At 43.5% G+C, this 22,090-nt stretch overlaps 1 protein-coding gene across 1 annotated transcript in view; it reads left to right on the top strand.

Moving 5' to 3' along the window:
- Positions 1 to 312: 312 nt before the first annotated feature.
- Positions 313 to 22,090, top strand: part of RMDN2 (regulator of microtubule dynamics 2) — a 32,271-nt gene continuing 10,493 nt past the window's right edge. The window contains exons 1-6 of the mRNA XM_053382820.1: positions 313 to 570; positions 2,019 to 2,485; positions 6,663 to 6,858; positions 7,773 to 7,875; positions 13,529 to 13,589; positions 21,706 to 21,781. Coding sequence (XP_053238795.1) covers positions 2,031 to 2,485; positions 6,663 to 6,858; positions 7,773 to 7,875; positions 13,529 to 13,589; positions 21,706 to 21,781 — 891 coding nt within the window. The 5' untranslated portion in view covers positions 313 to 570; positions 2,019 to 2,030. The remainder of the gene's footprint in view (positions 571 to 2,018; positions 2,486 to 6,662; positions 6,859 to 7,772; positions 7,876 to 13,528; positions 13,590 to 21,705; positions 21,782 to 22,090) is intronic.

Raw genomic sequence — 22,090 nt, 5'->3', positions numbered from 1 at the left:
ATCAGCCGCAGCCAGCACGGCCAATGGTCATGGATGATGGGAGTTGTAGTCTAGGGAACATCTGGCGAGCCGCTGCTTTCCTGGGACTAACAGTGAGGGGAATCCTTCAAGAACCGGAAGGATAGGCTGCTTGTGACCACCATGTCTGCCGTTTCTCCCGCCCTCCAGCTGGGCGGCAGAGAAAAGCTTGCGCACAGCGCGCCGCCCCCGACGCGGGGAAGCAGGCAAGCAGGTAGGGCGCCCGCCCACCAATATCCGGGTCTCGGCATCTGGGGCCGCCCATTGAGCTGCGGACGCCGCCTCTTTTCTGTGACGGCTCGGGTAGCCGGCGGAGCGAAGGAGGTTGAGGCAGCAACTTGGAATCAGCTGAAGCAGCCTCGCAGGGGGGCTGCCTTGGCGCGGAAGAAGAGCTGACGCTGCAAACCCCTGCGCAGGTGCCCGCGGCGCTCCAAGGAGGAACTGGGTGTGTGGGACACCTGAGGGTCATTCTCCCCAGCTTCCTCTGGGGCTCGGTTCAGGTCCTGCCTGTTTGCCGGCTGCTTGCTCAAGGGAGGCGAAGCGACTGCCCAGGTCAGTTCCTACTTCCTCGCGAGGGCTGTTTGTTGGCAAGAAGGCGGCATGCACCCCCCTGGGTTTGAAAGCACATCTCCCTCCCGCACCCTTCCCCCCCGTGCCAGATTTACGTATAAGCTAAACAAGCTATAGCTTAGGGCCCCACTCTCTTGGGGCCCCACTAAAAAATTTCCACTATTAATATACTTCTTCTTAATTGTATTTCAGTTCAACAATTAGTTTGATAAAATGCATATTTTGTTATGTGCAAATGGCTTTAGATACCTATTAGGTCTATAACTTGCCATATAGCATATATTCAACACAAAAAACAGGGACAATTTGTTGTTGACAAAGGACAGCTGGACATATAAAGGGCCCCATTACCTTCAGTAGCTTAGGGCCTCATCAAACCTAAATCTGGCCCTGACGCCGCCGCCCCCAAATTCTGGGAACTTTAGTTTTCCTAGCCCAGAGCTACAGTCCCCAGCACCCTTTAGAAACTACAGTTCTCAGGATTTGTGTATGGTTTAAATGGGTGCTGTGCGTGCAAGTATCCCCATTAGCTGTTATCATTTCACTCCTCATCGACAATCATTTACTTCCAGAGTTTGCTGAAACCGCGCAACTGCTATCTAGTTACAGAGGTCAGCCTTCACAGTTGCCCAGTTTCTCCAATGCCAGCTGCCTCTGTGACTCTCCCAAATAAAAACCAGAGTTTATTGGAAGTAGATCTCATCGATTTCCAACAAAATTGGCATGTAGAAGACGGGACTGTTCAGTTGTCGTGTTTTTCTCAAGCATGCTGAGCCTTGGGTTCCCTCTGACTTTTCAATTATATATTAGTTTTGTAGCAGACTGCATCCCAAAGGCTCAGGGCAGAGAATGCAGGTATTAAAAGACAATAGAAAGGCTAGCCACACTTCTGTGCAAAATTAAGTGCACTTAATCATGTTGCCTGGTGGTCACCAATTATACTATTGATTTTCTCGTCCATTTGTTAGCTGAACTCTGAAAGCCAACCAGAATGGCACATGTCTTTAATAAGGAACTAGAATAATTGCTAGTTTGGGAGTAGATCGGGAGTGATGATGAAACTGATGAGGATGATGCAAAACAAATACTAAAGATACACTGAGTTTTTGCTTGGTAGTACCATGCAACAATAAGGGCAAAGTTCAAATGGATTGTTCTTCAAAACCCGGATTGGTTTCGAACAATACAAACAAAAAATTTGCTTAGAATGCAAACAGCCCTATTATGCAATTGTCATATGAAGCTGTCCCACATTTATTTCTATGCAAGCATGTTCCGGGTTGTGACCTAAATGCCTCTTAACCAATAATCCCTGTATAATTGGTTTGTAAGTGAAGCTGTCATATCTCTATAGCCTACATTGCAGTAGCAAGGAGTTTCGCATGCAACGTTGTAAACCCAGTTTTCTTATGGCTTTTATATCATTTCAGAAGAGAAAAATCATGCCTTATTTTGAAAGCAAAAAAATATTATTTGGCCTAATGGCAGGGGCTGCTGGAATAACCTTGGGCCTCATTTGGTATCGAAAGACACAGAAATGCAGTAAAGCCATGTACTTGCCTACCTTTTTGAATTCAGAGGGCAGTTTTGACTTGGTAAATTTTCCACATGAAGCTCATAATGAACAAGGAACTGTGATGCTATTGCAAGGAAGGCAGCTTCAGGTACTGGAAAAAATGAATGGTTTAATAGCAACTGTGGAAGAACTTAAGAGAGAAGTAACATTTCTGAGAGAAGCAATTCCAAAGTTGGAAGAACTTGTCCGGGATGAACTCCAGGGGAGAACAGATTCTCGCAGGAGCAGCCCTTTGCACAGAGGAACAAAGAAGAGGAAGACTGAGATTGGCAAAGGTGTGTCAGATACCAACAGTTCTGAAGAAGCAGAAAGTGAAGGCGGGTAGGTATTTATGAATTATTTCAGGTCTATCCCAACCTCTATATATATATATATATATATATATATATATATATATATCTCACTATTTTGAGTGTAAGTAATTTGCAAATCCACTCTCTAGATCATGGCTTGTTAGCTTTACCTGTAGTTATCCAAACAGCAGCTCCTGGTTCAGTTATAATGACAATTTGCCATTGGAAACAGAAACAAATGTTTCTGATCTCTGTGGCATTGCTGAAGGAAAATGGGAGTGGGGTACGAGTCTGAGGCTTAGTTGTTTCAGGTGAAGCTGTGGTGGGAAGTGTTTGGTTTTAAACCTGAGCTAGCTGCCCACCCCAAGGCAGGGGGGAAGCAATATTGGAAATCAGTGGCAGGTAAGCTGCATTCTCAACATTTTATTAGTACTATTATTATTTATTACATTTGTTAGTTGCTTTATCTTGCCCAAGGCAACTCAGAGCAACCAAGAAATCCAGCCAGTTTGCATTGCATGAAGTAGCCCAAAACCTTTCAAATATCAGTATATTTTAGGAAAGCCTATGGCAAAGGGATGTATTGCCTTTGCTCTTGCAAACTCGCCCTCAGTTTGGCTTTTGTATGATTGTTTTCAAATATTACGCACTAGTTGCGCTCCTTGGTTTGCTTCAACTCCAGAAACCTTTAGCATTGCAGCTGAGTAGAACTTGCACTTCTTGGTCTCCTCCCATCTTAAGAGCTGTTAACAATGGAAAATACAATTCCTTTGGTGAAACATTATCCCTTCTGCTTTTGTGTCGGCACTTCTGCCGATAATATCTAATACTGGATCGCTCCTGTATCACTTTCCAGTGCTGACGTTGCCTGGAAATGGTTTAGTTAATTCCAATTCACTATAAAATTTAAATCTACAGCAGTGTGCTTGTGCCAGAAATTCCACTCAGAAAAATATCCACCAGACTGTCATATCTGGTGTTGTAGGTGCATGTTGATATACTATGTACTATGTATTATGTATTTAATAGAAGGCATAAGCTGTGCCTTCCCACCTTGTAAAACCAAGGCAGTTTCCATTGATCAGTACAACTTTAGTAAGAAGGGAAAAGGTAATGAAACATAGCAAAACAAACCCCAAAAAATCATAACAAAGCAGACCCACTTAATAATAACCTCTGGGAGAAGAGATTGTGAAGTAGCTCTTAATTTCAATGGAACACAAAAAAGACAGCCTCAACTTAGATAACAAAGTTTCTGTGCATGCTTATAATTGTATCATAACCAAGCTAATAATGTAGTATTTGCCTAGATACATTATATTGTTGTTTCTGTGCAATTATTTATCAAATAAGTGCTAATATTTGAGCACCGAGAGTGGCTTGTGACAGCTCTAGAAACACATTTGCCAAGACTCCTTATTCTGCCCTCTCTTTGCTGGATTTGCTTCAGAGTAAGTGGATTCAATTTACTGTTTGCTTGCTTGCTTGCTCATTTTTTTGTTCATTCATTCATTCACCTGATGGTCACAGGGTAGTTTTCAGTATAAAAATACATAACATAATAACAAACCGAACAATATCCTCACACACAATTTAAAAGGCAATTTTAATTAAATCAGAAAATAGATTAAATCAAATCACAATTTAATCAGCCAAAGGCCTAAATATAGAGAAAAGCTTTTGTTTGGCACCTAAAGATATGTAATGAAGGTGGCAGGTGAGTCTCCCTGGGGAGAGCATTCCACAAACAGGGAGCCACTGCAGAAAAGGCCCATCCTAGTATTGCCGCCCTCTGGACCTTTTTTGAGGGGCCTCAGATGATAAATTTTATATATATATATATATATATATATATATATATATATATACACACACACACACACACAAAATATATATATACAAAACTAATAAAAATGTGTGTGTGTGTATATATACACACACACACTTTTATTAGTTTTGTAACATATCATTTCCAAAAGTCATATAACGTAATTTCTTATCTTATGCAATGTTTTAGACTTCCATCAACACCTCTGATGATTTTCCGTTCTTTATCACTTATTCTGCATTTCTTATATTCTCTATTACTCTTAATTGTCATTAACGAATAATTCTCCTCATAGTCTTTCTTGCAATATTTCTAATAGTCCTCCTTACAAAACTTCTTGCACTCTTGGCGTTCTCCTCCAATACATCATGTTTCAATAGGACCGGTCTGAGAATTGGCCACTAGAGGGCAATCATATGAAGGTCACCGCTTTTATCTTTGTGGGAGCATTTTTTTGTACCGTACACAATACATGGATGAGTGGCTGGTGGTGTCAGTTTTTAACTTGCATTACACCAAACAAATATTGGAATGATCCATACAGGTGACAACCTTTAATGTTTTATGTATAAATTACAGAAAAGCAGGCAACTGAAATGCTGATTGTAAAATGTTTTCCTTGCTCAAGTTGCTTGGTTAGTTTTTAAATATATATTTCAGTCTGTTGGTGTTCTATGCACTAATTCTTCAGAGCACTGACTAGAATTCACAGGCAGAGGGAGAAGGAAATGGAGAACTCCCAGCTAACTTCATACAGTGGCTACATTCCCCTACCGCCCCCGCCCCCCCCACAAAACCCTTTCCCTTCCTTGTGGCTCTCTTGGGATCCCCAGAAGTGTGGAGAGCATTGAGACCCTGCCATACCTGCATAGATGAAAACCACGCCAAATTCAAGGTGCAGAGGTTTTGGTTTGCCTAGAAGTGTCCTCTTGACATATATGACCTTCCTTTGTTTGTAATCTAAGCTGGGAAGATAAACTATGAATTACACTGTCTCCTCACTTTCCCACTCCCTGTCTTGACTTGATTTTGTCTAGCATTTGCAGAAGCTAAAAAGTGGTACTTATGGCATGCGGGGGGGGGGAGCCCACTCAAAATTGTTGCAAACTTAATAAGAACTCCAAGAATAAGTACTCGATGCATCATATGAAAACGTCTTGATGCGTTAATTTTTATTTGTACAGCAAATCTTGTAATATCCATTACAAACTTTTCAACCTTGTGAGAACAAGGCCTTGACAGAATGTTTTTGTTTTTTAAGCCTGGAACTGTTTTCGTTGGCAGGAAAGAGATAACTTTCCTCATCTCAAGGTCTTGGTGAGCAACATTGATCGCTATGCCTATAACCCTGGAAGGGTATTTGATGTGGTGCCAAAATGCTGCTAGCAGCAAAGTAGATGGTATCATGAAGGAACCTGTAATCCCACATAGTAAATTTTTATCTTTGCTATTGCTCAGGGTCTTAAAGCACTTTCAGTTGGTAGCTTTCAACAAGTGAAATCTCTTCTGCTCTCTAATTTAAAGCATAAATATTGCACCAGAAACAAAAGGAGTGGGTAGTATGCTTTGAAAAATGCTTATCGTTAACATTTCACTGCATTCAGACTTAAGTTTCACTGAATTCGGTCAGTGTCCGAAGTAGTATGCTGTTTTGGCATCGGGAAAATGCTGCTTTAAAAACCCAGGGGGTGCATAGAAGGTAACAATGAAAAAGTGGTTTTTAATAGTGGTATACAGTAGAAACGGGATACGGGGGCACTGTGGGTTAAACCACAGAGCCTAGGACTTGCCGATCAGAAGGTCGGCGGTTCGAATCCCCGCAACGGGGTGAGCTCCCGTTACTTGGTCCCTGCTCCTGCCAACCTAGCAGTTCGAAAGCACATCAAAGTGTAAGTAGATAAATAGGTACCACTCCGGCGGGAAGGTAAATGGCGTTTCTGTGCGCTGCTCTGGTTCGCCAGAAGCGGCTTAGTCATGCTGGCCACATGACCCAGAAGCCAATAAAGTGAGATGAGCACCGCAACCCCAGAGTCGGCCACGACTGGACCTAATGGTCAGGGGTCCCTTTACCTTTTTATACAGTAGAAGTGTACACTTTAGCAGAAGAATACATTTTAGCAGATTTCACTTAAACATGCAGTGCCTCAGAACCCAACCCCTGTGTAAATGGGGAGTTGCCTGTATTCTGCAAAAGCACAATTGATATTACAAAGTATGGCTTCTCCTCTCTCTCTCTCTTTCTCTAATTTCCATTAACTGAGCAACTTTCTTAAGATGGCATAACTGGTAAAATTGTTAAAGTTGCTAAGAGTGCTGGCTTTTGTCGCCTTTAGGAGAAGTTAAGCTATTCCCACCCACAAAACCCTTTGTGTTTTAGCTACATTACAGCTCATACTGACACTGAAGGAGAGTCTGAGGAAGAAAAAGGATGGATCAGTTCTCCCACATCTCCTCTGGCACCTGAAGAGAACATAGAATTATTTAATCTTCTACAGAATGCGGACAGGTTGCATTATGGTTCAGACAATGAGAAAAGGGAGAGCTTCAAACTGCTGCTTGAAAATGAGGAAAAGGTATAAAGGGTCCACGCCACGTAAACATTTCATACTAAAAGCTATAATTCAGTGTGCTATATGTCATTCTCTTTAATGTTTATGTAATGTTAAAATTGGGACGCGGGTGGCGCTGTGGGTTAAACCACAGAGCCTAGGACTTGCCGATCAGAAGGTCAGCGGTTCGAATCCCCGCAACGGGGTGAGCTCCCGTTGCTCGGTCCCTGCTCCTGCCAACCTAGCAGTTTGAAAGCACATCAAAGTGCAAGTAGATAAATAGGGACCGCTCTGGCGGGAAGGTAAACGGCGTTTCCATACGCTGTTCTGGTTTGACAGAAGCGGCTTAGTCCTGCTGGCCACATGGCCCGGAAACTGTACGCCGGCTCCCTCAGCCAATAAAGTGAGATGAGCGCCGCAACCCCAGAGTCGGCCACGACTGGACCTAACAGTCAGGGGTCCCTTTACCTTTACCTTTTTTATGTTAAAATTAAAGGAGGTACCGCAGAAGGTGCCACAGGAAATTATTACAACTCAGTCCTTGCTCTGATAGAAGAATTAGATTTTCTCAGCCACAAAATGTTGTGGCTAGAACACTAAACAAATGTGACATTCCTGCAACATAATCTCTACTTCAGCAGAAGGTGCCTGGATTCTGCACAACAAACTAGCAACAACTCTCCATTTTGTTGGAGGGTAACTGGAAAAAATTATTGATTTGCGGTGGCTGTTTCTTTCAAAGCCCTATTTGTTGTTCCTCAGAAGTATCTGGAAAGACCAACAAAAGAAATCAGTGGCGGAATAGAATGAATGAGAATACAATAAGCTTTAATACGTGCAGAATAACAAGCGAGGGCTAGCATAATAGGCATTTTAATTATGGCAAAAGAAATATGTGGTGAAGGCAATCTAATGTATCAAATTCTGTTTATCTGCAGTATAGAAATCATACTGGCTTTCTTTGGAGGCTTGCCCGAGCTTATGGAGACATGTTTGCAATAACCACAGAGGCTGAAGAAAAAAAGGACTATGCATCCAAAGGTCAGCTGAGTTATGTACTGAGTTTATGATACCAGAGGATTAGGTTCCCCTGCTCCAGCCCTGTGTTTCACTTGGGGGATACTGGAGCCAGCAGAAGGGCTGAGCACCAATCCTTTTAAAAAACTATCATGATAGGAGTTTTCTCTTCATACCTGGGTTGTTTTTCAATAACTAGACACAGTTCTAGGCATGGTTACCCATGTCCCACTAAAATAACTAAGAGTTGTTTCAGGGCAAACATGGTTAGGATTAGTGATAATCTGTTGGGATACTGCCAGGGAGATAAAATCCATCTGAGCCCCCAAGCTCGGTGCCGGACGATCCATCGACCTCCCGTAGTCACGCAGTATCTAGCAATTGTAGCGACACGAAGCCTCAGACTTAGTGCACACTCTGACAGCAGAATTCACACAACAGAAGTTGCACAGCATGAGAGCAGAACATGCATATTTACAGTTTATTAGGCGTTGGTCAGAACAAAGAAAAGCATGACCGTCTGCTCCGACTGCTCAGGCAAAACAGCCAAAAACGAAACGAACTTACAACATAAACATCCTGTGAGACAGGAACTTACGCAGGCTGTTATACAAACATCCTGCTCCCTTTTAAGGTGGAACGGAAATATCCTAACATCCTCCCCCTTTCCGTGTAACCTGTAGTACCTGTGGTTCAACCCAATTGCAACCTTTGTGCGTAAACCTTCAGTTGTTCTCTGTTAACAACCTTAGACAACAGATCAGCAGGAATTTCATTTCCTGGCATGTAGGACACCTGAATGAGTCCTTTCTGAATACACTCTCTTGCACGATGTAGCTTAATCTGCAAGTACTTGGTTCTTTGCTTGCAACTCTCCGAGTTCAGCAAAGCCAAACAAGATCTATTGTCTTGATACACTTGTATAGGACATTTCACAGAAACCCCAATGTCCTTAAACAGTTGCATCAACCATTCACAATCCATGAGTGAAAATGACAGAGCATTGAGTTCTGCTTCACAGGAACTTAGGCTAACTGTCGTCTGCTTTTTGCACAACCAGTCAAACAGGCAGTGGTTGTACATGTAGCATACTCCAGAAGTGCTTGTACCATCCGTGGTGTCACTTCCAAAACTTGCATCTGCAAAGATTTCAAGACCTCCAGTCTTCTGACTGGTGAACCTCAGCCTGTAGTGCATAGTCCCTTTCAAATACCGGGCTATGCGCTTCAGAGCTTTCCAATCCTGAACAGTAGGATTGTTAGCATGTCTGCTAAGCAGGTTAGTGCTTACAGCAATGTCAGGTCTTGAACATCTAGCAATGAAATTCAACTTGCCTAGAATGCATCTGTACAGCGTTGTGTCAGAAAACGCTTCAGCAGTACTGTCTACCTGGTAACCTGTCACCATCGGTGTGTCTGCTGGGTTTGCATCAACCAAATTCAACCTGGTTAATACATCAGTAATTTTCTGTGTTTGGTGTACCAGAAAACTACCTGCTTGGTCCCTCTCCACCTGCAGAGAAAGATAGTTGGATACCTCACCAAGATCCTTCATGTCAAAGTGCTCCTTCAGCTGAGCTAGGGTGCTTTGGTAAAAAGCCTGATTCTTCCAAAACATCAGAAGATCATCAACAAAACATAAACAATACAGTTTGTTTTGCCCCTCCTCCTTGACAAACACACACGGATCAGCTTTGCCCTGGTGAAAACCTAGAGAAAGCAACGTCTCAGTGAGTTTTGTGTTCCAACACCTGGCACTCTGCTTGAGACCATACAAGGATTTCCGCAGTTTACAGACCATTCCCTTCTGTATCTGCATCCCGTCAGGTGGAAGCATGTACAGCTCCTCCCCCAAAATCCCGTACAAAAAAGCTGTATTAATGTCATGATGGGAAACATGCATTTTCTCCTCCGCAGCGATCTTGAGCATCAGCCGAATGCTCTCATATTTGACCGTGGGTGAGTAGGTCTCGTGGTAATCCTGCCCTGGTACCTGTGAAAAACCTCTGGCAACCAATCTGGCTTTGTGTCTGACAACCTTGCCATTCTGGTCTGTCTTGGCCTTGAAGACCCATTTGCTGCCAACCAGTCTCATTCCTGGGACTACCGGTACCAGTTCCCAAGTCTGGTTCCTGTTTAAGGAATCAACTTCAGCCTTCATGGCATTAAGCCAAGGCTCAGCATCTTTAGAGGTTAACTCCTGGACCTCTTTGAAGCTTGAAGGTTCCCACACCTTCTCTGAGCTACTAAGAACAGCAGTTGCCATCTTAGCAAACTCATCAGCAAATCTCTTAGGAGGTTTGCCTTTGGTCGCCCTTTCAGACCTGCGAACCAGACGCAAGTCTTCTGGACTCATCTCCTCCTTCTTAGGAGAAAAACGACCAATGGTGAACAGTGGTTCTTCCAGTTCATTGTCAGACTCATCAGATGGTCTGACTGAGGCCTTTGCGCTCTTGTAGTCTGCTGTGTCATCACTGTCACTGACAGCAGCAGCAGCGCCGCCCACTGAACTGGAATCCGAACTCTGATCATCATCATCATCATCATCATCCTCAGTTTCCTCAGCTTTCTCAGCATGATCTGCTTTCTTCACATCACCTTCATCCTCCTCTGGGTAACTCTGGAAAATTCCCACATTTCCCCCCCACTTAGGATTGTACTCAACACTCCTTGTGAACTTTATGGATTTAGAGTTAGTCATCCATACTCTGTATGCACCTTTTTCGTACCCCATGAACAAACCATGTGCCCCACGCTTCCCAAGCTTGTTGCTTTGTGGGGTGTGTACCCACATGTCAGAACCAAAGATTCTCAAGTGCTTGACATTAGGTTTCCTCCCATACATCTTCTCATAGGGAGTACAGCCTATAGGTGATGACAGTCTCCTGTTAAAAGAATAAACAAAATTCGCCAAAGCCTCCCCCCAAAACTTCTCAGGGAGATTGGCATCATGCAACAAGGTTTTTATCCCTTGCAGCAACGTTTGATTTGCTCTCTCCGCAAGCCCATTCATCCATGGCGATCTAGGCGTTGACAAATCATGTTGGATTCCCTTCTCAGTCAGGAAAGCTTCAAACTGCTGAGAAGTGAACTCCCCGCCCCGATCAGTAAACAGACAGCCAATACGTTTACCATGAGCATTCTCCAACCAAGCACAGAATGCCTTGAACTTAGGAAATGCTTGCGATTTCTGCTCGAGCATAAACACATGAATGTACCTGGAAAAAGAATCAATTAGAACCATGAAGTACCTTGCTCTTCCCAAAGAGGGCGCTAGAGGACCTACCAGGTCTGCGTGAACTAGCTGGTAGGGTTTGGAAGCCTGCCTGCTAGACTCCTTGCCTTTTGGAGCAACCTTCACCTTGTTCTCTGCACAAGAGACACATTTCATGTGAAATTTGCAAGGTTTGATGTCCAAACCTTCAACCAACCCAGGAATCTTGGCTAGCGCTTGCCAAGAGAGGTGACAAAATCTGCGATGTGCATCGTGAATGCATCCTGCATGAAGAACCTTGTTAGTTTGTGCAACACAACAAGAATCAGCATTAGATATAACAGCATTGTCATCATAAGTTAGACAGAACAAACCATCCATCAACTTTGCATGCCACATGTCCTCTTTGCCTTTTCTGATGACACAGACAGTCCTCTTGAAGGAAATCTCAAAACCACGCCTAGTCAGCTGTGGTACACTAATCAAATTGTCCACAGCTCCTGGAACAAAAAGAACATTACTAATGGTAGTATGCAGACTTTCAAGTTTCACAGTCCCAACTCCTGTAGCTTGCAAAGTCCTTCCATCAGCCAGCTGGACCTCTCCATCTTGAGGTGTGAAGGAGATAAACAGATGGCGGTCTTTGGTGAGATGGCGCGTGGCCGCAGAGTCAACAATAAACCTGGCCTTCCCCTTCGAAGCAGATTTGCTGGCAAACAAAACCTTGTTTTCCACCAGCGTGGGCTTTTGCAGCTTGCCTTTAGCCTTTGGTGAAGCTGTGCCAGCAAACAAAGCCTTGTTTTCCACTGGCGTGGGCCTTTCACCCCCCTTCTGCTTCGGGCCATCTGCAGGCTTTTTCCTTTGTTTACTTCTGGCCTTCCGGCCTCTGCAAAGGCTCTGACCTTGGTTCTCACGAGAAACAGAGCTCTCAGCTGCCGACTCCTTGGCTCCCTCTGGAGGCTGGAATGCTGCCTGGGATGACATCACAGTCAGCTCCCCCTGCAGCTTGCAACCGGTGCCCTCGGCATCTCTGCATTCACTCGCATTCTGGGAAACAGCCAGGACCTCCGATGCAGTCAAACTCTGGGCTGGGATGACTGGCAGATGGGCTATCTTCAAAGCATTCCACATCTGACGTGCAGTCGTGTTGCCAGCTAGCGTAGCAATTTCCTCCAGAGAGACGGACAAGACTATTACGTCTATGGCTCTCGAATTCTGAGCCTCCCATCTCCCTGTCAGAGGAACTGGAGGGGCTTCTGAGACAGTATGCCAGACTCCAAACTGACGCAGCAAACTCTCACACCATTTTGCCCAGGTCTCATAATTGTCCCGATTTAATTTTGGGCACTCAGCAGCTTCAGAGGCTTGGAAAAACTCCATTCCACCTCTTAACGTCAGCCGTGAGTCTTCTTCACTTCAGAGACTCCTTATCTTGGCACCCATAAATCACGAAGCCTGCTTGGCTCGGCTCCCAGGCCAATTAGTCTTTGCCGGACATCAAAGAGACTGCCGCGGCAACAGAAAAGCCTCTGCTTTTGCTTTTCCCACACATACCTCAGCAGTCTGTCGCAGTCTTACTCTCCTGCAAGTGCCGTGAATCTGGGCCCATAACCTGTTGTTGGGATACTGCCAGGGAGATAAAATCCATCTGAGCCCCCAAGCTCGGTGCCAGACGATCCATCGACCTCCCGTAGTCACGCAGTATCTAGCAATTGTAGCGACACGAAGCCTCAGACTTAGTGCACACTCTGACAGCAGAATTCACACAACAGAAGTTGCACAGCATGAGAGCAGAACATGCATATTTACAGTTTATTAGGCGTTGGTCAGAACAAAGAAAAGCATGACCGTCTGCTCCGACTGCTCAGGCAAAACAGCCAAAAACGAAACGAACTTACAACATAAACATCCTGTGAGACAGGAACTTACGCAGGCTGTTATACAAACATCCTGCTCCCTTTTAAGGTGGAACGGAAATATCCTAACATAATCGTTTTAAGCCAGTTAACCTTTGAACTGGCTTTATAAAGTTCAACCTTGTCCATTAATTATTATTATTTTATTAAATTTATATACCGCCCATCATCGAAAGATCACAGGGTGGCTCACAAACTATAACTAACTATGGTGGAACCATGGAAGCCGAATGCCTGTAAACTCGAAGGTTTCGACTCCCGAACGATTGAAAACCGGAAGTGATTGTTCCGGTTTTCGAATGATTTTCAGAAGCCGAATGTCTGGCACAGCTTCCGCAGCTTCCGATTCTGCAGCCAATCGGAAGCTGCGCCTTGGAAGTCGAATGTTTTGGAAGTCGAACAGACTTCTAGAACAGATTCCGTTCGACTTTGAAGGTACATCTGTATTGTTATCTTTATATTGCATAGCATGTTCGTCAGCTAATATGGTCAGGTTTATTGTTATATCACGAATAGTACTTTTATGTTCTGTGATGCATCTTTTGCAGGAAAGCTTGTGAGTGAAAATGCTGTAAACCTGGATCCATCAAGTGCTGAGAGTCACCAGTGGTAAGTCTGAAGGACTTGGATCCATCGAATCAAATCTTTGTTGTTACAGCCAATGACCAGTATTAAGAAAGCAAGAAATAAGTAAACACGAACCACGTAGAACACATTATCCAAATGTGTTTAATAGGGTAAAATAAAATCAATAAAAGTAACGTAAAATAAACTAAAATAGGCCACACTGAAAGCAATACAGTGGAACCTCTATTTATTATCATAATCCATTCCGGAGGCCTGTCCGCTGGGCAAAACCAGACGCTAGTAGAGGCGCCGTTGTGCGCGTGCGCATTCGGCGGCAGCATATTTCTGCACATGCATAGACAGTGGCAGCCACTTGTGCACATGCGCAGATGGCAGAAGCTGCTTCTGCGCATGTGCAAATTGTGGCAAGCCCAGTGTTTACTTCCGGGTTTGCCGCGGTCGCAACTTTGAACATCCGTGAGAAGAGGCGGATGTAAGTTGAGATTCCACTGTAGATGCATTTTGATCTGAAAGGAGTTAAAAGGATGTAAAATGCATCTGATCATTCTGGGAATTAATAAAAAGGGGTTCAATAGATTTGATCTTTCCAGAGTTATAAGGGCACTTGCATTCAGAATCTCTTTCCATTTAAGCATATCTCCCCCCAAAGACAGCATCTTAAAAAGCAGAGACATCACCTTGCCAACAAAGGTCCGTATAGTTAAAGCTATGGTTTTCTCAGTAGTGATGTATGGAAGTGAGAGCTGGACCATAAAGAAGGCTGATCGCCAAAGAATTGATGCTTTTTAATTATGGTGCTGGAGGAGACTCTTGAGAGTCCCATGGACTGCAAGAAGATCAAACCTATCCATTCTTAAGGAAATCAGCCCTGAGTGCTCACTGGAAGGACAGATCCTGAAGCTGAGGCTCCAATACTTTGGCCACCTCATGAGAAGAGAAGACTCCCTGGAAAAGACCCTGATGTTGGGAAAGATGGAGGGCACAAGGAGAAGGGGACGGCAGAGGATGAGATGGTTGGACAGTGTTCTCGAAGCTAGCAGCATGAGTTTGGCCAAACTGCGGGAGGCAATGGAAGACAGGAGTGCTTGGCATGCTCTGGTCCATGGGGTCACGAAGAGTCGGACACGACTAAACAACAACAACCCCCCAAATTGCTGAGGGAAGCACATTTAGGCATGCCAGTGTGAAGCTCTGCAATACTTTTGGACCAAGAGACTTGAATTCATATTGATTGGAACAAATTTCACTCTATCCTAAAGCAAAAGTGTGGGGAAAGACCTTAGTCCCATGTAGAACACATGTGGGACATAACAGAAGGTCCCAGGTTCAATCTCTGGCCTTTCCAGGTAAGGCTGGAGAAGATTCTTGTCTGAAATGATGGACGTCCACTGCCAGTCAGTGCTAAGCTGGATGGACCAGTGCTCTGACTCTCGTATGAGGCAGTTTCCTATATTCCATCTCACTGCATTTTGTACATGCAGAGAATGTGTATACACACACATGTGTGGTAGGAGGTCTCAGCCACTCACATCTTCCCAATATATACAGGAAAATATGTGCAGTTATAACACGTGGGATCCACATGTGTTGTGAATGTTCTTACCTACATGGAACTGAAATGCTGCCTGTGTTATACAGCCTGTATAGTGAACGCCTTGAGTTTTCATCTAAATGCAGAGAAAAGGAGGAGGAAGGACAAACAATGTTTTGAACCTCTGTAAGATCAGGGTCAGCCCACAATGTTTTGGCACCCGAGAAGGGAAATCTAAATGACATATTGTAGTTAAAACACAGCCCAAAATCAATGGTTGTTGTTGTTTAGTCATTTAGTCGTGCCCGACTCTTTGTGACCCCATGGACCAGAGCACGCCAGGCACTTCTGTCTTCCACTGCTTCCCGCAGTTTGGACAGACTCATGTTTGTAGCTTCGAGAACACTTTCCAACCATCTCAACCTCTGTCGTCTCCTTCTCCTTGTGCCCTCAGTCTTTCCCAATGCTTCACTTTGCCTCCTGCTAGTCAGCCCTGTTTCAAAGTAACGGAAACCTGAGCAGTGGCTTTTGAATTACTCGCAGATCCCTAGCTGGACCATTAGGTGGCGCTCATGGCCCTTCTTTATCCCTGGCTTCCTCCTATTTCAGAGCCAAGTTGTTTTTATTGTGATTTCACAGTCGACCAAGGTTGCCCTTGCTGCTGACAGCTACGTGACTTAAGTAGGCAAGAAGTCTCACTGTTCATGAGGTTGCAGCCCAAATGCCTCTTGATGACATCCATACATCTCCACCCTTCCCTTTAATTTTGTGTCTGGCGCTGCCATCTTTTGTATCTTCCCATGCTGGTAGAAGTCTAGGAATATACTTGAGACATACAACTTACATGCACAACTCCATTTCCTTCAGAATTATTGTCACATTTGACATTTTCCCATTCACTTTTCCCTAACTGTATTATTATTCTCCACCAGCATAATCCTAGGCATGTCTATTCAGAAGTAAGTCCTATTGAGTTGAGTGGGATTTACTCCTCACAAGTGTGTGGGTAGAATCACAGCCAGTTCCTTTTCTAACTGCTCTGAATTATTACCTTCAACCACTTTCTAGCCGCCCTCCTTTGTAGCTTTATTGGATAGCCTTTTTAAAACTCCAGTTAATTTCCTCTATTTACACATGCTTTTTCAAACTTTATTTTTGAACCGTGCCGTGTATCATGGACCTAAGATCAGTTTTTAAAAATCACTAGCAACCTTCACCATTATTTATTTCTGATCCTCATGAGATGTCTTCCCTGCAAGTTCTGTGTCTTTATGTTGATTCCGTCCGCTTCAGTAGTCATTGGTCCCTGGTCAGATCCCCATGCAGCTCACTGCATAGGTTGAATCGTACTAGATCAGCAAGTAACATGTGCCTCTTTCATTCATGGACTGTTGTAGTTAGCACATCCATTTGTGATGGGAACAGGATGTTGATCCCTATCCTGATGATGTTTATCCCTAGTGATTTTACTGTGTAGCTTTTAATACCCACCCTTTATATTATAACAGGTATTTACAGGTATACTGGAAAAACCATAGTTTGAAGCTATAGAGAAGGCTATGCTTCAGGTTGAATCAGTTAGGAGGGAATAGCTATGAACCCTGAATACACATTTTCTGAGCATATGCTATATCAAAAAGCCATACTTGAACTTCTATGTATTCAATTTACAACCTCAGTTGTCCTTTTTTACTTTTCTTCTATTGATTGGTTTTTATTTAGAGGAACAGCTTTTGCATCATTTTTTTCATAGCTTTGGTTGGAAAAGTACAGATGAGTACTCTCTATCCAGTATTACTTAAGTAGACTGGGCTAATGCACTTTGCAGCACAATCCTATGCATGTTTACACAGTCCCACTGTGTGCAATAGAGCTTACATCCTGGCCAGTATTTATAGGATTGCAGTCCTAGAGTTTATTTCAGAGAATGTAGCAGTAATTGATTGTGTTAAATCTTCATTTTACAAACATGTTTTGCTTACCAGAAGTTGATTTAGAGTTTTGCAAACAAATTTGTTTTGGTTTTTTTTGCATGGAGATAGTGCAGAAGTTACTAATCTATTGCACATGATCTAAACGACTTTCCTCTATCGAAGCCCTCAACTCCTGGAAAATCATGCTCTGCCAGCTCTTAGATTTCTTCCTTGGAAGGATGGGACTAGCTTGTGAGTCATGAAAGCCCTCTGGTCTGGAAGCACCCTAGTGGTGCTAATCATTGCTCCTCAGCTGTAAGCTAATTGCAATTGACTACCTACATTTCGGGACGCGGGTGGCGCTGTGGTCTAAACCACAGAGCGTAGGACTTGCCGATCAGAAGGTCGGCGGTTCGAATCCCCATGACGGGGTGAGCTCCCATTGCTCGGTCCCTGCTCCTGCCAACCTAGCAGCTCGAAAGCATGTCAAAGTGCAAGTAGATAAATGGGTACCGCTCCGGCGGGAAGGTAAATGGTGTTTCCGTGCACTGCTCTGGTTCGCCAGAAGCGGCTTAGTCATGCTGGCCACATGACCCAGAAGTTGTACGCCGGCTCCCTTGGCCAGTAAAGCGAAATGAGCACCGCAACCCCAGAGTCGGCAACGACCTTTACCTTTACCTACATTTCAGGGATGTGCAATGCTTTTTGGTATGCTCAGTTCACTATGTTCTGTCCACATTGTGGGTGTGGCATAGCCATGTGGGCAGTGTTCCCCTTTCTGCACTTTATTGGTAGCGACACATACACCCTTGTATGTACACTACGATGCTGCATAGTTTGTGCTCCTCAATGCCATTTTAGCACCTTGTGTTGCGTGTGTGCCTGTGTGTGGTTCTTACAGTTTTTGAAGTAGCGCAATTGCAAAATAAAAATAATTTGCTTTTAAATGTTTGCCGCACAGCACCAGATTGCAGCTGAGCTTTTATTTGAGTAAACATGATTACAGATCAGTCTGAAGGTCCCTTGGATTTCACCTTAAAAGGCTCGATCTCTGCTGTAGCCAATTTCACTGTACCTAATCAGGTTTCACAACCTGGTTAGAAAACTTGCCAGCTTGATTTCTCCCTGCTTTTTAGTTGCGCCATTCTACCATAGCTCAATTGCATTTTTAAAAATTAATTAATTATTGCTTGCAGCAAGGTTAGAGGGTTACAGTCAGAACCTACGCATCCTGTGCTAGGAAGTAAGTCATGCTCTTCTTAATGTAATCTGTGAATCTAATTACTAACTGAAGCAATTCATTAAGGCTATGAACCAGTAGATCAGGGGTCAGAACTTGATAGTGCAGAGCTTTTGCCCTCTATCTGGCCACATCAAATTGTTGTGAAGTGTTGTCAGATAGTGGGTGGGAGGTGAGGGGAGGGTCAATATTGAAAGAATTATAGCAGTTGTCAGTCACAGGCTAAACCAACACAGGTGCTGGTTTTAGTGTTTAAAATCCTACACAGCTTGGGACCAAGATACCTGAGGTTGGATAATCTCACCCTCGGTATACGTAAAGTGATCACTATGCTCTGCAGGTGAGAGTTCCCTGTAGTAGTAGTAGTAGTAGTAGTAGTAGTAGTAGTAGTAATAATAATAATAATAATAATAATAATAATAATAATAATAATAATAATTTATTTATACCCCACCTATCTGACTGGGTTGCCCCAGCCACTCTGGGCTACTTCCTGCAGAATATTAAAAACACAATAAAACATCAAACATTAAAAACTTCTCTAAACAGGGCTGCCTTCAGGTGTCTTCTAAAAGTCAGATAGCTGTTTATTTCCTTGACATCTGATGGGATGGCGTTCCACAGGGCAGGCACCACTACTGAGAAGGCCCTCTGCCTGGTTCCCTGTAATCTCACCGTGAGGGAACCACCAGAAGGTCCTCAGTGCTGGACCTCAGTGTCCGGGCTGAACGATGGGGGTGGAGACACTCCTTCAGGTATACTGGGCCAAAGCCCTTTAGTATCCTGTAGTATCCTGTTATCTTTAGTATCCTGTTATCAGGAGATAATTTCTGCACAATGTAATAGTCAGGCCTTTAGTGTTGTAGCACCTACCCTTCGGAATTTCATTCCCTTGCAAAATAGAAAGGCCCTGTCTCTATTGTTTCTTTCAGTGCCTCTTCCAGCAAGTTGCCTGAGTTGAGATCTTTTTCGCTCTGCAACTGTGTTGCAATTTTTAAAAAGAGGTTTTTAACATGTTTTGTCACTTGCTGTTTTGCAGCCCTAGGTTCCTTTAGAAAGAAGGGCAGTTTAAAAATTTAATAAACAAATAAAAATTAGGTCTCATCTAAAGACACTTATGTGACATTACTTCTAGCATTATTGCTCAGAAGGGCCCTTTGCTACAGCCATGTCATTCTCTCTCTCTCTCTCTCTCTCTCTCTCTCTCTCTCTCTCTGTGTGTGTGTGTGTGTGTGTGTGTGTGTTTTTAGGGTAAAATTTCATTTTTAAGTAATTAAAGTTTGTGCCCCTGAAGAACAGCAAAACTCATGTATCTCTTTAAATGAAAAATTAAGTGAGAAATGCCAGTAATGCTACCATCTTCTCTTCCAGCAATGTGCCATTTTTAAACACAGTTCTTTTCTTCTGTTTCTTTGCTCTTCTGTTCCCAAACTCTCTTGGCTCCTTTCCCTGAGCCTCCACCTCTCCTACCTGCTCCCCTGGCTAATTACTTTCCTCAAAATGGAAATGTAGTTTGTTTCTGTACTTACCTTATTCCATGCTGCCACATATATAGTGGTAGCTCAGGTTACAGACTCCACTAACCCAGAAATAGTACCTCAGGTTAAGAACTTTGCTTCAGGATGAGAACAGAAATCGTGCTTCAGGTTAAGAACAGTTTCAGGTTAAGAACGGACCTCCAGAACGAATTAAGTTCTTAACCCGAGGTACCACTGTATCTTTGAACTTGCTTTTTATTTACAAAGGGTTATGTGAATGTGCAGGGACGCGGGTGGCGCTGTGGGTTAAAGCCTCAGCGCCTAGGACTTGCCGATCGAAAGGTCGGCGGTTCGAATCCCCGCGGCGGGGTGCGCTCCCGTTGCTCGGTCCCAGCGCCTGCCAACCTAGCAGTTTGAAAGCACCCCCAGGTGCAAGTAGATAAATAGGGACCGCTTACTGGCGGGAAGGTAAACGGCGTTTCCGTGTGCTGCGCTGGCTCGCCAGATGCAGCTTTGTCACGCTGGCCACGTGACCCGGAAGCGTCTCCGGACAGCGCTGGCTCCCGGCCTATAGAGTGAGATGAGCGCACAACCCCAGAGTCTGTCAAGACTGGCCCGTAAGGGCAGGGGTACCTTTACCTTTATGTGAATGTGCAGCAAATGTATACCTCCCCTTCAAAGGCTTCCTCCCCCCTTTCTTATTCGAGGCAGATACGATTGCAACTAGCGGGACTTTTGCACTAAGAAAAATAAGCAGCTTGTTATTTGTCTAGAAAGGCCTTTACATGTAAAAGTATCACCCTTAACTAGTTTAACCCAGCACCTTTCTTCCCTTGTCACGCACAGACTTGGAGATACTGTGAAAACCTGGGATTAGCTTGTTTGCATTTCATTGTTTTCTTTTCTAGCTGCAATCCGTTTAGCTATGGTATGCTGAGTTTATCTGATTAGCACCTAATGAGCCAAAGGGTTTTGGAGAGAAAATGTTGCCTGCATTTCTGCAAATTATGGGAATTTAAGTTTGTAGTACCCTTTTCTCATCCAAATAGTTGAAATTCCTTTATCTTTCCTGCTTAGGGCTGCCAACACTCTTGATTATTATTATTATTTGAAAGGCCAGTTTTGAAAGATCTTCCATAGCATCGTAAAGCATCATCTCTTTCGGGATACCCTGAATTTATACTATAAGGAAAATACAGAGTAGTTGAAAACTGTGTTGCGCTGTCCATGCACTGCTCTATCCATACTGATGAGAAAGATGTTGTCCTCCCTCTTGTTGCAGCTGTCATAAGCCACTTGTGGTATGAACCTTGAATAGTGTATAAAAGCAGCTGGAGTCAAAACTGATTCAAAGCCATCAGGGTCAGGACTGACAATATAAGGATGAACAATTTATACCCCACACTTCTAGTTATTTTGTCTTGGCATATGGGATCTACACATTTACTCACAAATTATTGATTAATCAATTAAGGCTATGGTCCAAAGGACACTCAAGCAGTAAGTCCTATTGAACTTAATGGGACTGACTTCTGACTAGTCCACATCCTTCAGATTGCAGTGCACACGAACAAAGCTATTGTTTTGAACAAGAAAGAAACCCTTCTTTGTTTTTAGATTATGCCCTTACAAGTCACAGCAGTCTCTGTGAGAGAGAGGAGAAAGAACGCCTCTTCTAAAATGAAACACCACTCCTGTATTTTTTGTACTGAAAATTATTGAACAATTACTTTAAAATTCTTTAGTACTTTTTGCCCATCAAAACGCTTAAATGAAATAATAGACTAAACATTACAGCTTTGCTTAAAAGATTTGGACGGGCTTTAGTCAGTTTTGACTACAAGCTGCATTTAAACTGGTTTTGCCTCTGTGTTTTTCCTTGCATGAGGATCTTAGCCAGGCTGGCATTATTGTGATTAAAATGATCATCAATGTTTTGATATTTCTCTCTCTTTCCTTGCTGCTTCCTGTTCAGGTTTGCAATGATGTGTGGCTACATGTCTCAGTTTGAAAGTGTGCAGAACAAAATCAGGAATGGCTATCTCTTTAAGGTATGTTTTTGGTAGCTTTGTTAAGCTGCTGCTATTATTAAATTACTTCCTCCTGACAGCTTTGAAGACAGTGTTTAGAGTAAAAGTAACTGCCTGGGGGACATGCTTCAGTGCCAGGATTATGCTGAGGAGATGAGATTATTTTTGTATGCTCCTACCAGACATAATGAAGTAGCTTTCAAACTGAAGAAGATTTAAGTATGACTTTGTGAACCAGCCGTTCAATTTTTGTACTGTTCCCAAGTCTGAATTTCCAAAGAACAGCATGAGACGGGGAAAGAAGTGCATAATTATGTGTTTGTATAAAAA

This window comes from Podarcis raffonei, chromosome 3 (genome assembly GCF_027172205.1).
Source record: "Podarcis raffonei isolate rPodRaf1 chromosome 3, rPodRaf1.pri, whole genome shotgun sequence".
NCBI classification, from domain to species: Eukaryota; Metazoa; Chordata; class Lepidosauria; order Squamata; family Lacertidae; genus Podarcis; species Podarcis raffonei.
Note: the sequence above shows the minus strand (reverse complement) of the source record. Positions and strands in the feature narration are given on the sequence as shown.